This window comes from Chiroxiphia lanceolata, chromosome 11 (genome assembly GCF_009829145.1).
Source record: "Chiroxiphia lanceolata isolate bChiLan1 chromosome 11, bChiLan1.pri, whole genome shotgun sequence".
In the NCBI taxonomy this organism is placed as follows: Eukaryota; Metazoa; Chordata; class Aves; order Passeriformes; family Pipridae; genus Chiroxiphia; species Chiroxiphia lanceolata.
In genome coordinates this window covers 7,190,515-7,206,303 of record NC_045647.1, presented here as the reverse complement: position 1 = coordinate 7,206,303, position 15,789 = coordinate 7,190,515, and the positions used below count along the sequence as shown (strand labels likewise).

The window sequence follows — 15,789 nt, the reverse complement described above, 5'->3', positions numbered from 1 at the left end:
CACATTGAAGTCTCTCCCAGACTATGCCAGAGGCCCACCAGGGATTCTGGCTGAGCAGTGCTGGCTTTTACCAGGTGGAGACTTCAAAACATCCTGGAAGTGTTCAGAAAGTGGCACTTGGAGATATGGGTTAGTGAACACAGTGTGTTGGGCTGATCTTGCTCGATGATCTTAGAGGTCTTTTCCAACCTTAATGATTCTATGACTTGGTTTTTTTAACACCAAAAAATTAGTCCAGGACACTAACCCTGGGGAAGGTGCGTGGTGTGCAGGAGATGCTTTCCTTGTCCAATAAAACCACATCAGGGATGGGGCTGAACTGGTTATTGTGCTTTTATTGCAACACCAACTTAATGAAAATCAATTTTTCTATTCACGATTAACCAATGCTTCTTAAGAGCACAAAACATACACATGAGACTCTTCCCTTTGGATGAATACTTCCATTTATTCCAACTGGAAAAAACATTTTTTTTTTAAATATACTTAAGTGTAATTTCTTTTTTCTTTTTAAAGGAATAATAATTATCACATTGTCCTTTACAAACAACAAAAAAATTCCTAGCAATAGTCTGTGGTATGGAGACATCCATCTTCCAGATTTTTCTGCATCTGCTGCTTTGAGTAGGCATCAGGGTGTCCCTGTGTGTGCCCAGGGATGCCGGTGCCATCCCTGCAGTGGGACCCTCATTCCCGGGGTGCAGGGCAGGGGCTGGCTTGGAGGTGCAGTGGCATCCTGAGATGCTGGCAGCACACGGGACAAGGGCGATTAAGCCAGTTAAGCTCTCAGCCCTCCTGTGGCTCAAAGCCCAGCCTTATCTTAACACCCTCAGGCGCTAACCCGCATCTTTGGGTGCCAAGAGCCCCTTTTGCAAACCTGCTCCTTTCTGGGAAGCACCGGGACAACCTTTCATTGGCTTGCAACAGGGACATGCTGGGATGGCAAAGCCCCAATGGATTAAAGCACACAGAGAACAAACTCACATCCACCATAATACAACACACTGAGCCCTATTTATAGACCCTCTGCCACGGTGAGGGCTGTCCTGGCTCTGTGGCAGGGGATGAGCCCCCCTGGGGGTCAAAGCCCCCTGGCCCCACATGGCCCCAGAGGGGTGGGGGCGTCTCGCCAGACAGGATGGGGCCCACGGGGAGCAGTTTGCAGGTGTTCTCATATGTGTTAGGCAGTAGGCAATATTGAGACTTCCACTTGGTAATGAACAGCAGTTAACATAACCCAGGAGACTAGAGCACCATAAGACAAGTCTATATTCAAAACAACGTCATGCTGACATCACACAATTGCACCATTTACACTTTATTTACTCCAAATAATAGTTCAATGTTTAGTAACTTCAGCGTTCTCTACAGAGGTGTGAAATTCCTTCTCCGGCTTTGGTCATTTACAATGTTGCAGACATTTGGTAGTTTTGTTCTTTCCTGTTTAATAACAACAATTAAAAAAAAAAAAAGTCCCTTTTGCAGCTGTCAGGGTTCCTGTATCTGACTGGTGGAGCATACCTGTGAATGACAGGTGTGAGCAGATTTCAAAATGCCACTGAGGCCTCATCAAGATCTAATGAATCAGAAAATGCTCTCCTTATTGACCAGGATCAAAACAAATTAACAGAAAAGAGAGTTAAAACAAAAAACCCTAAACTTCAAAACCCAATGACAACTCAATTCTCACTGATATACTTAAAGAATTTGGTGATGAAATGGAAAGGGGGATCCAAAGTACTGTTTGGTTAGCTCTGGCTGAAAACAATTCTGAACGTGCATGCATTTTCCCAGTGACTCCTAAGATATAGAAATTACTCTGATATTACAAAATACAAAAATATTTTCTCCAAACTGTCATTTACATCGCATTTACAACAACCATGGAAATAACTTAGGTTCCCACACTGTCTGAGAGACAAATCACCTACCAACATGGCTAATGGAAAACAAAAACGTGGTGGAAAGCAAAAGCTACCGGCAAACTGATGCTGAGAGTCAACAGTGGCAACCAAAACGTACGGACAAACAGAGCTCAAAGGGGTGGCAGTATCTGGGAGAAGGAGGAGAAACTACTGGGTAAATATTACAGGCTAAAGTGAACTTTTTAAATTTTTTCTCCAAAGTAAGATGTGCAAATATATTCACCGTGCCCAGGATTATGACTATTTATAGAAGCCAGTCTACAACCTTCTTACAAATCCCCACTCTTCGGGCCTTTTTTTTTGTTACAATAAAAGCACTTACATGATCTAAAACAGTGCAAGATTGTGAGTTAATTTACATTCTCCCAAGGTGCCTGGCAAGGATGCCATTAGGATATGATACAGTTTTTGCTCTTCTGTCTTTTCCGGCTGTGCAACTGTCCCCTGGCACCCACCGTGGAAGACTTAGGCATGCTGTACGAGCCGTACTTGTGCAGGAGCTCCTCGCTGGTCACGTACCGGAGGCGGGTGGGCTGGGGAATGGGCTCCCCGAGGAAATAGCCCTCGTTGTCAGACTCCGAAGAGGAGGAGCAGGTGGAGCACCAGTCGTATTCAGCGAAGTAGGGCCCCCACCTCTCGCCCAAGTGGTTCTGCAAGGCGAGATCCGACACCGTCCGGGGACAGTGACCGTAGACGTCCCTGCGGGGACCCTGCTCCACCGTCTCTCTGCAGCTCCTCTGGTGCATGAAGGGGTCGTAGTCGTCCCTGGCTCGGAGCGAGGGTCTCTCCTTCAGCCGGTAGCACTGCTCGCTGGCCAGGTGCAGGGCGTTATCCGACCGGGAACGCCGAGACCGCCGGGGCCGGTGCGGGCGGTAGTGCCGGTCGTCATCCCGCAGGGTAGTTCGCCGGCGCGTGCGCTCACTCATGGGGGCATGTCTGGGCACCTCCTGCACCCCCAGGTTGCCCCCGGGCACCCCACTGCCATAGTCAAAGCTCTGGTGCATCCGCCCCGGCAGTGGCCGCTCTCGGTAGCCGAGGGGGCTGGCGAGGTCGTGCAGGGTGGGCTCCATGTCCTGGTACTGCTGTGCTGACAGCAGGCTGCGGACGGACTCAGCGCTTCGGAACTGCATGGAGGAGTTCAGGGTCCCCATGTTGCTCATCTTCTCCGAGACGTTCATACCTGAGTCTTTGCTCAGGTCAGGCATGGAGAACCTGGAGAGATGCTCCTGGCGCTTGGCTCCACCATCTGCTGAGAGGCCTTTGCAGGGAAAGGGCAAAGGAAGGAAAAATGAGAGTTAAGATGGAGAATTTTCTATCAGTGGAGGGTGGAGGCTGGTTTTGGCCCAAGGCTTTTGCTTTAAAAAATAACTCAGTGGTTTCTATGCTGTCCTGAAGAGCCCTTTCAAGAGGAGGATTTTTATTTTTTTTTAAAGAGCAGGCAGTTCTTCCTTTGGGGAAATCACACCAATTTAAGGTGTTTTGTGTTGGACTCCAAGCTGCTTTTCACGACTTCCTTTCCCATATGTCTACACTGTCTGCGACTTGATAGGAATAACCAGCGATGCCAGGGAGAAATCATGCGTCAGAGGTAACCTGAGGCCTCCTGCACGCCAAGATAACTGGGGTGCCATGATCCAGCACCCACACCTTGTGCTTGGAGGACTGAACAACGTCGGGGCAAATGAAAACAGGGCCACTGACTAATTCAGGCTTGTCACCATGCTGCACTGCACAGATCCCCGAATGACACCCGAAGGCACAGCCTTGGCCACATGCATGCAGTCGGGTTTCCCAGGAGACAAGGAAACACCCCAGGACAAGAGAGTCTTCTATAGCTCCCTGTAAGCAGCGGGACAGCTGGAGGGTCAGTCCCTACAGATATCCAGGGAGCTGTGCATGGGCAGGAGCCAGGAACATCAGCTCCAGCTTGATGAGCTGCCCTGCCTGGGAAGGTGACCCACTGGGTCACTATGATGTGACAACAAGCCCTGAGCTCCTACAAGGTGCTTTCCTCCAGCCCAGAAAACCTTCACCAGGCAGCAGGGAAGCGGGGTGTCTCCTCAGCACCTGCCCATCCAGAAGAAACAACGCACCCCACACTGCCTAGTCCTTGTCCTGTTTTTATGGGTGTTTCCTGACTATTTTCTATCTCCCCATTGGCTTCACGAGTGGCAGCAGTCGGTGCTTGCACTGCAGGCTCAGGACAACATGTTTTGCAAGTTATTTCAAAGGAAATCCATTTCATCCCAAATCAAACGCAGAGTGTTTGCTTTGGCTCTCTTTTCCCTGTCCCTCTCTGACAGCCTCCCAGTGCAGACCCAACGCACAGAGCTGTGCACCATCAGCAGGATTTCCAGCATGACGCACTGCCTTTATGCAATCACCAAGAATTTATGACTTTGTAAATTAATTAAAAAAAATAGCAACCCAGCCCAGAGTTCAAGAACAAACCTCCTCTTCCCTTAACAAAAGCTGTCTGCATTTCATCGACAGCTCGGCTCCTTTGGTATTAGCCGCTGCTGCCAAACCTGAACAAGAACATGGGCTGCTGTCACTAACCCCACTCATGAGCTGCTTCAGGGTTTCTCTGGATTCAGCCTTAAAAATTCAACAGATCCTGCAAAGCTGGACAAAGTTTTCCAAACCCTCCCGTCGGTGGCACTACGGAGAACTCTGACTGGCTCTCACATGGTTTGGCTTTGCTCCCTGAGTCCCAGTGCCACAACCACTTCTCCCTGAACCTTTGCTTTTCTGCTCTAAATGGGGATGTTTCTGGAGTTTATGATTACAGAGGAAGGTAAAGTGAAGGTGATCCCTGAATGCTGCAGGAAAAGGGAGAGGCTGGGTTAAAAAAAAAAAAAGGAAAAGGCATGTTTTGTTTCAAAAAGGACACACTTTCCAAGCCAGGCTCATGCCTTTTTTTTTTTCCTAACCCACGCTGACCTTGAGTGAGCAAACCCAATGCTGACCACTGCCCTTTAAAAACAGTTCTGGATGGGCTCCCTGTACCCTTCAAAGTCCTGCCCACCCATGCTCCCCACTCCTACTATGGGAGTGAATGATTCCCGGCATGTTTCTCCTCCCTGCTGGAGCCACAATCTTCTGTCCCTCCTGTGTCACTGTGGAGGAGCCCAGCAACCCCCAGTGAGGGAAAATTAACTTGGTAACATGCACGAGGACCTCCTGCAAAGCCAGAGCAACAGTGAGATTGCTGGCAGGGCTGATCCCAACGAGAATCACGGTGGCCTTAATCAGACCCGTCAGACAATAGCTGACACTGAAGAAAATGACCCCTTGGTGACATTTATGCAGCTCCTCATTAAGAGAACCGGCACAGCTCCGCAATAAGAACAAGCTATGGCAGTGCTGGGCAGGAATGCAGATCCAGCAGCACAGGATGCTTCTGTGGCATCAGCAGGTTGATTTTGGCAGCACTGTTTAAAAGGGACTGACCTCATCCCACCCACAGGGGTGTGAGGCGAGCTGGTGCTTTGCCCCCAGCGCCAGCCGCATTGGGTGGTACGGCTGCCCCTCACAGACATCTCCCTCCTCCAATGCTGCATCCAGCAAAAAACAAAACTGAGCATCTGGGGAGAGGCTCTGGAGACACGGAGAGAGCAAAACAATATTTTTAAATTAAACAAGACACATCTGCTTCTCCACATCACGGGCAGGAATGCTGTGGTCGAGATCAAGCAAGACAACCAGCAGTGAAACCTGTTTGTTTCTGCCAAGAGTAAAGCAAGCTGTGGTAAGCAGGGTGCTGCAGCTTGGAAAAAGCAGAGACAGCACTTCACCAGTTTAGTTCGTGCAGGATAGGGGTTTCCAGCCCCTAACACACACCTCCAGCAGACACCATGAATGCTTCAGTCTTTTCCCCTTGGAATTGCTGGTCAGCACAGGGCAGCGAGTTCAAATAAGGAGCCTGCAATACACACATGGCTCAGGCTCAGAGTGTGAGGTTTAATCAGGGAATGTTTCTGGCTCTTCATCCAGACAGTCTGATTATAATTAAGCACACACGTTTTAAGATCTTGAATTGCTGGGAAAATGTTGATTCTAAGAGGAATCCTGCACAGAGCACGTCTACCACCATCATTGCCAGCATACAGAAGCTGGGGTGTGATGGGACCCATTCTTGGGAGGCTGCAGCAAAGCAAAGCCACCCTGACATCCAATGGCTTCATTTCTCCATAACACAGAGTGCGAAAGGCTCCTTGCTGAGGGCCAAATGCATCTTCCTAGGCAGACTGGGCAGGTTGCACATGCACATGCCTTTTTTTGGGAACCACAGTACAAAGTGACCCAGCAAGCACCACGTCCGGGAGAGGGAAATTTTATTTCATCTGCTCATCATGACAGTGAAGGATTCATTCTGCTCACTGAGGAGCAAAGATGTGCTTTTCCAGCATTGCTGAAGGCACCAAGAGCTCTGCATACTTCTTACGATGCCCAGAGCAGGTACCAGGTTGAGGATGCAAGTTAAAATCCTCATGGAACAGAAAGGTGCCTCCAGGCTGAGTATTACATTTATGCCAGTGTAAAGCATCATGAGTGGGGTTAGGCCCACATTAGTCTTTCTAAGCTCCCAAAATGATCCTGTCCCTCCCTATGGAGCAACAAAGGCTCAGCAAAGCATAGTGGGAGCAAGCCAGGAGAGCTCCGGTATGACCGCAGCGAGTTCAGGAGACAGCAATAACCATCTGTCTAAAAAAATTTCATCTAGAAAATATAACCTGGGGATAAAGTTTGAAAGAGCAGGGATTGTTTAGTCTAGAAGAGAGAAGGTTGAAGGGGATATAATAACAGCCTTCAAATATGGAAAAAAAATGCTTGCAAAGAGGAGGGAATACATTAATTCTCCAGGTCTGCTGACTCCTGCAAAGAAAATTTCAGCTTGGAGAAGAAGAAAACTCTCCCTGTGTAATCACAGCAGAAGGTGGCTGGGGCAGGCTCCAGCACTGGAGGGTTTCCCTGGCACCTAAAGGCCAGGGATGCCCAGGCACATGCAGGGCAGTTCCAAGTCCCCGCTCCCACATGGCCCTGGAGAGCGCAAAGGTGTCTCCTGAGGTTATCTGCCATTCCAGAGCTACACTTGTGCACGAGGCCCCATCTTCTTGAGTTACCAATATTTATTTACAGCCGCTGCAGCTCCCTCTTAATGAAGTGTTTCATCTGGGAACACAGCTAATAACCCGAGCAAGCCCCAACCTGGAAGAAAGAGCACGCGAGGGGAGACCCCACCACACAGCCCTGACTTTTTTCTAACAAGGAAACCTGAGAATCTGTTTCCCAAGGCCATCCAGGGGACCAGAAGCCCCGTTCTGGGCCTGCGGCACGAGATGGTTGCTATCACATCACAAGACCATTACCAGGGTGCAAAACCAGGGGCAACGTGCTGATCCCACCAAAATTTCCTGCTGCAAAACAACGCTCCGAGACACTGAGCGCATCCATCACCGGCTGCCCCAGAGGCCCTTGCACTGTAAGAGGAGAGATGGCACCTGCTGCCCGCACAGTGCACCAGCCAGTGGCCGCCCCACGGCCCGATCGGCGCCGGCACCGCGGCGCACGTGGACACAGCAGGGTTTTTTTTGCTGCCGCTCTCCGCTGCGTGGGGCTGCCAGGCTCAATATTTCACCCCGGAGCCATGGAAACGCACGCCTTTCGGATGAGCACAAGTGAGAGCTGCAGCTCGTCCGCGGGCGTTCGATACAGAACCCGAGCTGGTTGCAGCGCCGGGAACACAAAGCAGGCTTCTGGTTAATGTTCAGGTTTGCTGAGAACACGCTGCACAATCCCCTCTGAAGTCCCTCCCCACCCCTATTAAGAACCATGTTTATCCCATAAACATTGCCAAGGGAAATAACACCCGAATAAGCAAAGTGACAGCACAAAGATATCCCTCGTGAGCATCACCTCTGCAACCTTGCCACAACAAAGCACTCAGAGGCGCTTAAGCCCCACTGTGTGCTTTGCTAAACCGGGGCTGCAAGTTGCATTAATTATGAATTATTAAACCACTCGGCAAATGACAGCAGAGAGGCCACAGAGAGTGCGTAGGCTGGGTGTGAGGCTGGGAATGGAGCCCCCCGTGAGGGGAAGCACCTCCCAGCCCCCATTAAATCAAACTCCCCACGAAGCTGGGCTAACACAGGGTGAGCCAGCATCCCACTGCAGAGAGCATCAGCTGCTTCACCCCGGCAGGGGAATGCAAAATGCCCTGACTTAGGATATTGCAAACAAACAGAGCTATGCTGACGCTTGCTTCTTGCCTTTACATTTATCACAGTGTACACATACACCTGTGCATTGCAGCCCTCACCACCTGAGCCCACAGAGGGTCCTGCCCGCACCAAAACCTGGCACCCAGCCCTGATAGCCACTGTTTAAATGCAGCTATAGAGGCACAGGAGGGGACAGCACAGCATCTCTTGTGTCCAGCCTCCTGTGTCAGAGCCTTCTCTCCCACAGCGTCAGGCAGGCACATCCTCAAACCCCTCAAACCGCGTTTATTTCAAGGTCAATCCCAAGAACTAAAAAGGAACTTAAGGAGAAACAGCCTGCCCAGGGTTTTGTTTATAGCTCAGCCCCATCTCACTTTTGAGCGACCTCAGGGCATGCAGAAATAAAGCAGAACCCTTATGTAACTGGAAATTGTGGAAACTAAACGATTTGGGGGAAAGCAGAGCACTCACCAAGTGGGTCACGGTCCCAACAGCCTCCCATGGTGTGCCCCCATTTGCCACCCATGGGTGTCAGGGTGTATTTCCCACCTGATCAGTCCTTCTCTCAGCGAGTGCTGCTTGGGAAAGGGGTTGGATTTTAACCCAAAAGCCTCCCTGTAACCTCCTCATTACCATCCCCAGCTCCTGAGATGAAACAGGACGACCAACACGCTGGGTTGAGGATGATGTGCCATTGCTTACCCTGACAACATGTCCTTTTAGAAGTCCATTTTGGGTCTCCCTCTGGTTTGGTTCTTAGCCTACATGCTTTGCACTGTCCATGTGTGACACTGAAAGGGTGAAGCCATGCATATGGCTGATCCTGCAGCACCCACATCAAACCTCCCACGGGCTGAGCGGCAAGAGGCGAGTAAGGGGGAGAAGAAACACTCCTGACAGTTTTTATAGTGTTTTGGCATTGGGCCTTTGGGATGGAAAACCTCTATCTTCACATGGGTTTCGAAATTATCTGGCTTGGATTGGGGAGTGTTATATCCGGGTCTCAAAATTGCATGAAATCCTCCCAGGGATCTCATCTTCCGACTTGGAAGCAGTTTTGCGCTGCCCATGTCTGGGGGAAAGAGAGTGATAAGAACATGCTGGAGAGCTGGGAGCCTCCTTTTTTTCTCAGAAAAATCCAGGAACAGTATATGTGTCATTTTCTGGCTTGTCTAACTCAGCTGGAGCGCCTGGGGCATCTGCCCTCTCCAGCCCACAGGAGAGAGGAGCCTCCACAGGATGCAGTGCTGCTGAGGACATGGGGATGGGGACCACTCACACCTCACTGTCATCCTTGAGGGTGTTCAGGAGCTGCTCCCAAGCCCTCAGCGCAGGAGAGACTGGGTCAATGAATGTTTCTCCAGAAAATATAACCCTGTCCCTGAGGAACATGGCTTGTTCTCCCCCTCACCTGTCCTGCAGCTTTCAGCTCCTCCTCAAGCAGAGGAAGAAGAGGGACTGGAGATGATGATGCTGCCAGGTCACTACAACTCAGACATGCAGGGATCAGCCCTGACCCACGTGCATACTCATATATCCTTTCTCTCCATTTGCTGGGTACATCACAACTATTGTCTAGTCCTGGAAAAATGAACTAATTGGGGCCTTTGGGTATCTCATAACACTGATGGCAGGAGCAACGTGTGCCATACAAGTGAAATGACACTTCACCCTGTAACAGCACTGCTGCTTAACATCTTTTTAAACTGGATTTATGACTGTGACAGATGAGGCTGTTCCCTTCACCCAAACTCATCTTGTCAAGGAATCCTTTGAAATCTATTTCTCCTTTGCACACACAGTGTCACCATTCAATGACACTTCTACCTCCAAAGCGCTCCTGCTCTCTGCAAGGGGTACACAGAGACTGTTCTAAGAGAATAACATTTAGCCTGCAGGTACTTTCTTAAGTGGACTATTTGACCAGCTGACATTTCTGGAAATAACTGCTTGGAATCAGCAGAGATCAGTTCTTGATTTCTAATTCCGCTGCCAGGCACATACAGTGCCTGCAAACCCTTTTTTATAGGGGAACACAAGTACAGGCACTGGGAGCAAGGCTGATGGACTGAGTATCTTCTGGGAAGTGATTAACCTCTGGTTGGTTCAGGCTTCTCATCATGAGCAAAGCTTTCTGGACAAATTTCATCTTAGCATTTTCCTGATGGCTTAATGCAGGGAGCTATGAGGTAAACACTGGTTTGGTGTTGTTACTAATGCCATTAAAAAAAACCCCAAAACCAAAACAGCCAAAGGAAATAAAAATATAAAAGATAATATAAAATTATAACATCGGCAAAAATGAGCTCTCTCTTGGAAAACAGGCTGGGAAATATATTTTGCTCTTTGCCTCTCCATCTAATGGCCATGTTGGGCAAGAGGAGGACCCAGTCTCCAAACTGTAGTGGATCAAAGTCTGTTGTAGCCTTCAGCTGATGGCAGAAAAGGGATTTTTCAAACAGAAACGTGCAGGGGAAGGAGAGATGCCCTCCACCAGCAGGAAATTCTGCCCTTTGCCACTGGCTGTGTTTAAATCACATCAGCACTTGTGGCAATTACACAAGCACAAATCAGAGCACAGCGGAGACACTCCCACCTAATTCAAACCCCAAAACAGAGCACAAGGAGGGTCACAGCCACCTCTGCCACTACTGTGTCTGCTGGTGCACTAATGCCCACGGTGACAGCAGAGCACAACCCAGAACTGTGAGGGCACATGCCCAGGATTAACATAGTGTCTCACCTTTTTACTAATCCATGAGGAATTGGCTTTAAAGTGATTAATAGAGCCTTTTGGGTAAGGTAGAAACCCGGAGTCTTGCAGGAGATTGGGGTCATGTAGATCTTGGCCTACACAATGGCTGACCCCGAAATATTATAGGGAACAGCATCTGCTCACAGCAGGCAGCCTTCCGGCCAAAGGACAGGGATTACCGCTGCACACCCCATAAGTTATCTGCATTTACTGACGTCTCCAGCTAATTAGTAGTTAAAGTCATAATAGAAACATCACAGCAAAATCTGCTGCCAGGGAGGGACCAGCTTTTAACATGTGCTCTGCAGGTCAGGGACTGTTTGCCCTTCAGCTCCCTATAAAAACCAGAACGTTTTCAGCGATGCCATAAAACCTTAGATGGATGCAGTGTTAATTATTTCACTTTATAAGGTGGAGCAACTGTGCAGCATCGGTAGCTCAAAGGGACCTCATATGTGGATGCCTGGGAGGTTCTGGCAAAGCAGAGCTGGGGAATGCGGGGTGGAGGGAAGGGGGTGAGCCAGACCCCCAGGCTGTGTTGGGAGGAGCTCTGCAGGGTGCCTGCTGGGCAGCTTGCTTGGCCCCAGAGGGGATGGCAGGGATGGGAAAAGTCAGGCAGTGGGGTGGTGTGCCCTGACACCACCTGCCCAAAAACCTGCTCTCCCTCAGGTCACCAAGTCTCCCTGTCCTCAAAATGCTGCCAATTAAATTGGATGATAATTTTGTCCTCCATAACTGCAGACATGGCCCTGGGGTAGCTGCCTGTTGCTGCTACAGTGCCCCCAGCTCAGCTGAGCCAGCTCCCAGAGCAAGGAAAATTATTAGAACCTTACACATTAATAAAAATGTTATCACCTCACTCTGCAGAGGAACAGTGTACACTTGCTGCAAGCCCCATCACGCTGAGCATCTGCTCCAGAAAGCAGGAAAGCAGTGAAATGTTAAGGCAGGCACTGCCTGTAAGGAAACTCATACTTTGGCTCTGTATGAAGGATGGGTGCCTTTGGGAGGTCTCCCTCTCAGCATTCTTAAAAGGGGTTTCTAAAATGAAGGACAGAATGATTTTCACTCCAATACGAAGACCCTGTCATATTTCCTGCCTCTTGACCTGTATCCCCAATAACTTGTTACACTTCAGCTCCAAAGCATGCAACAACCCCTACGCTGCTCAGGGACTACTCATCCGAGCCTGGTGTTGCTCAAGACTCTTTGTACAGATGGGGTTTACGCAATACGAGTTTTTAGGAACACAAGAGGCTTTGGAAATGTGGAGCTTTGCTTAGGGAAATCTTGTTTCAGAGAGCGATTCTCAACTCCCTCGCCATTTCACATCTACTCCTCTGAGTATATCTGAGGCTGTTTGAACAAAACCCTTCCCAGCTCATTAGCTTCTCTCCCCCATTTTGCTGCTTGCTGGATAAGGAGATCCTGGCTGAACAGAGAGATCATTTCACATATTGCCATGGGGCTGGCAGCTTCCCTAAACAAACACACCAAATCCCAGGAGCGGGTGAGGAGGCAAGAGTGTAGCAGAGCAAACCTGTCCATCCAGGCAGGGCAGAGCCCAGAGCTCGGGTTCAGCCGGGCTCAGCTCTCCATGGGCCCAGTGATCCTCACCAGTGCATCCCCACCACCCAGTGCCAGCACCCTGTGGGGGATCCTCGGGACTGGGTACCAAACACCCCACAGGCCACTCACTGCCAGTGACAAGGACTCTGTTTTGCAGGGGTTCGGGTACAGGACCTGCCCAAATCCAAGCACAGCTTAGCTGGAACAGAGAAAAGCCAGGGGAGCCGCAAAGAAGCAGCAAGGCAGCATCTCTGACGAGCAAACCAGGCCCACTATTCTCTTTCCTGAGAAGTTTTCTCTGCTGAGGGACTCAGAAGCAAGGATAGCTGTGCCACATGAGTGGAGCAGAGCGAGCTGCAGGAAGGACTGAGACTGCCCAGCGCCAGCTGTGGACCAGAGCCCCACACAGACACGTCTGTGCACGCACCCCCATCCCCGCAGCCACAAATGAAACCCAAACACGTTTGGGGTGAGAGGTCTGAGAAATATGACCCTGGGATGCTCTCGTGAGAAACGAGCTCAGCCCGGTGGGACAAGCATCTCGTCAGGTTTTTCCCTGCAGTTTTTACTGAGGGATTGGGGAAGAGGAATTAAAGAGCTGTGCACAGAGGGGGAGGAATTTAACTAGTCATGTGCTTGAGGATGGCATAACACTCAAAAGGGGTTAACTGGGCCTATTTCAAAGCATTTAAAAATATTTTTAGCCTGCAAGGGCAGCTGACAGCAGTCCTTCAAGCGCTGAAGCCTGGAATCCGCCTCTGTGTTAGCAACTGGCCTTGATTTTACTCCTCTCTTCACAAAAGGGAGGATTAAAGAGCTTGAAAACACTTGTTTTGAGCTGCACAGGAAGGCCAGCCATCCATAAAGCCCTGCATTTGGTAAACAAGCAAGCAAAGGGAGAGGGGCTGCCAGGCACACGGGGGCCAGGCAAGCAAGCCCATGTCACTGAGCCATGGTCCCCAAGCTGTCGGTCACCCTTGTATGAGAAGACACCTGCTATGGCACTGACCCAGAGCACCAGGGACTCAATCACATGGAGGGCATCCTGGAGTGGTCTATGTGTAGCAGGAGCAGGGGTGACATACCTGTTGCATTGGAGAGTGCAAGGGACTCCATGGAGCCCCGGGGAGTCTGTTCAGTGGGTGTCAGGTCCTCTGTGAACTTGAGGGCATTGATGGGGTGACGGGTGCGGCACTGCGGGGTCGGCATCCCACCTTCCTCTTCCTCCTCGTACTTGGGGACTTTGACACTTCCTCTGGCTTCAGGGAAGCTCTGGTTGGACATGTCACTGTAGCTCTCCTGTGAGCGAAGCCTCCCCGAGTAGTAGTCCTCTCTGCAGTCCTGGATGAAGCTGCCACCGTGGCTCTTCATTGCCAGCGAGGAGCTCCTCTTTGGGTTGCTGAAATGTTTCGCCCATAAATCTGGCTGCGAGCCTGGGACCTGGCTGGGGTTATAGGAGGTCCTTATGTTGCACTGGCTGAGAAGCTGCAAGGGGGTTTGGGACTGACTTTGCTCCATCTTGCCACCGTAGTGATAGAGCTCATCCCGGCTCCTCCACAAGTGGTCCCTGTTGAGGCTTGGTGTCTGGCTGGCCAGGCTCAGCAGATCCATCTGCAGGGACAGCGGGTCCACATCGGTGGAGAGACGGTTGGAGGTGACCTGCAGCTGGTTGCACGGGCTGCGTGCCCCGTCCTCACCTTTGCCCTTGTTCTTGCCGATCTTGGCACTGCGGCGGGACTCCTTGGCTCGCGCGCTCTGGAAAGCCGAGTCGGAGGAGTCGGAGCCATTGGGGTCATCGCCAATGCTGCAGGCCCTGGAGCAGAAGATCTGACCCTGCTTGGGCAGGAAGGGCCGTCCCAGCAGGGACTTCTTGCACTGGGCGCAGCAGAAGCAGGTCTCGGTGGCGTGCCAGTGCTGGCCATCGTATGTCATCTGGCCCTGGTCGATACCTTGAGGAGGAAGATGCACAGTGTCAAGGTCACTTAACACTGCACAACATCTGCATCAAGGTCAGGCTGGACGGGGTTTTGTGCAACCTGGTCTAGTGGAAGGTGCCCCTGCCCATGGTGGGGGGTTGGAACAAGATGATCTTTAAGGTCTCTTCCAACCTTAAGCATTTCATGACTCTATAATCCCCTGTGAGTGACATGCACCTGGCCTCAGTCTCAAAAGTCCTTTTTCAGGGTTTCTCCAATGCATGAAACTAATCCCATTTCTAATTCCTCCCAGTTCTAATTCCAGGCCTTTGCTTGGGAGTTACTCAATGTTAGGAAAGGCAGCAGAACCATGCCTCAAGCTATTTCGAATTAAATGGGGATATTTCCGATCATAAAGCAAAGGAATGCAAGAAGTTCTCCATAAAGTCCTTGAAGTCAAAGCAATAATATGTTGCCTATTTAAAAAAACAAAAAGTCTCTAACTGAACCATAATGAGGAATTTGTGCTGCCCTGGTTAAGCACGTAACAGAGCAGATGACATCCCTGTCCCTTGCTGCTGCTGCAGCCCCATCCCAATTTTAATTTGTCTTCTGGAGCCCCTTCTCCAAAATGGAATGGAAAGAGCTGGCCCCAGGGGTCAAACACAAACCCTTGCCTTGCACCCAGATGCATTTCCTGGGTTGCTTCACCAGCTCGCCTTGGGCTCAGTAATGGAATTGATGCAGACAGTCTGTCCCCCACCAGCAAAACCCCAGGGGGCACACGACTGCACACTGCTCTCAGTCAGAGCCGTGAGCAAAGCTCCTGAGGTTTCAATTATAACATTTATCCACTTGTTTAAACTGCTGTTCATGGCAAAAACCCTCGTTACCTGAGAAACTGCCATGCACAGCGTGGGCTGGCCAGCAGGGCGGGTGCTGCACCCCCTGTGTGCACAGCATGTGCTCACACACCCGCCGCGGCCCTGTCGCTGGGGGGGCCGAGTGCTGCCAGATAACTTATAAATGAGCAGTATGTTAATGGTCTGTTTTATTCCAGCCTAAATTAGGTTTGGTGTAATCAGGTTTTTTCTCCCCTTGTAACGAGTAAAATGCTTTTATACAGACTGGAGTGCTACACTTGTGGGCAATTAAGAGACAAGACGGTGGGTGGGATCCTATCGGCTCCTTTTCCACTGCCCAAAGCCATCTTGCAGAGGAAGGAGCGCAGCCTCCTTTCTCTATCCTCACCTACCCAACCCAACCTTACAAGCACATGCTTACCTCTATTTACACGGCTCTTAAGCACAGCACTTAATGGCTGCTACGAGCAACTTGCAGCAAAACGGTTGCAGACCCTCCTTTGCTAGAAATGTGCAAAAATGCACCAAAACAGG

At 50.4% G+C, this 15,789-nt stretch overlaps 1 protein-coding gene across 6 annotated transcripts in view; it reads right to left on the bottom strand.

Moving 5' to 3' along the window:
• Positions 1-1,297: 1,297 nt before the first annotated feature.
• Positions 1,298-15,789, bottom strand: part of PRICKLE2 (prickle planar cell polarity protein 2) — a 104,849-nt gene continuing 90,357 nt past the window's right edge. For all 6 annotated transcript variants that reach the window (XM_032699124.1, XM_032699129.1, XM_032699127.1 and 3 more), the window contains 2 exons: positions 13,562-14,425; positions 1,298-3,183 (listed from right to left, as the gene is read on the bottom strand). In XM_032699124.1, coding sequence (XP_032555015.1) covers positions 2,315-3,183; positions 13,562-14,425 — 1,733 coding nt within the window. In that variant the 3' untranslated portion in view covers positions 1,298-2,314. The remainder of the gene's footprint in view (positions 3,184-13,561; positions 14,426-15,789) is intronic.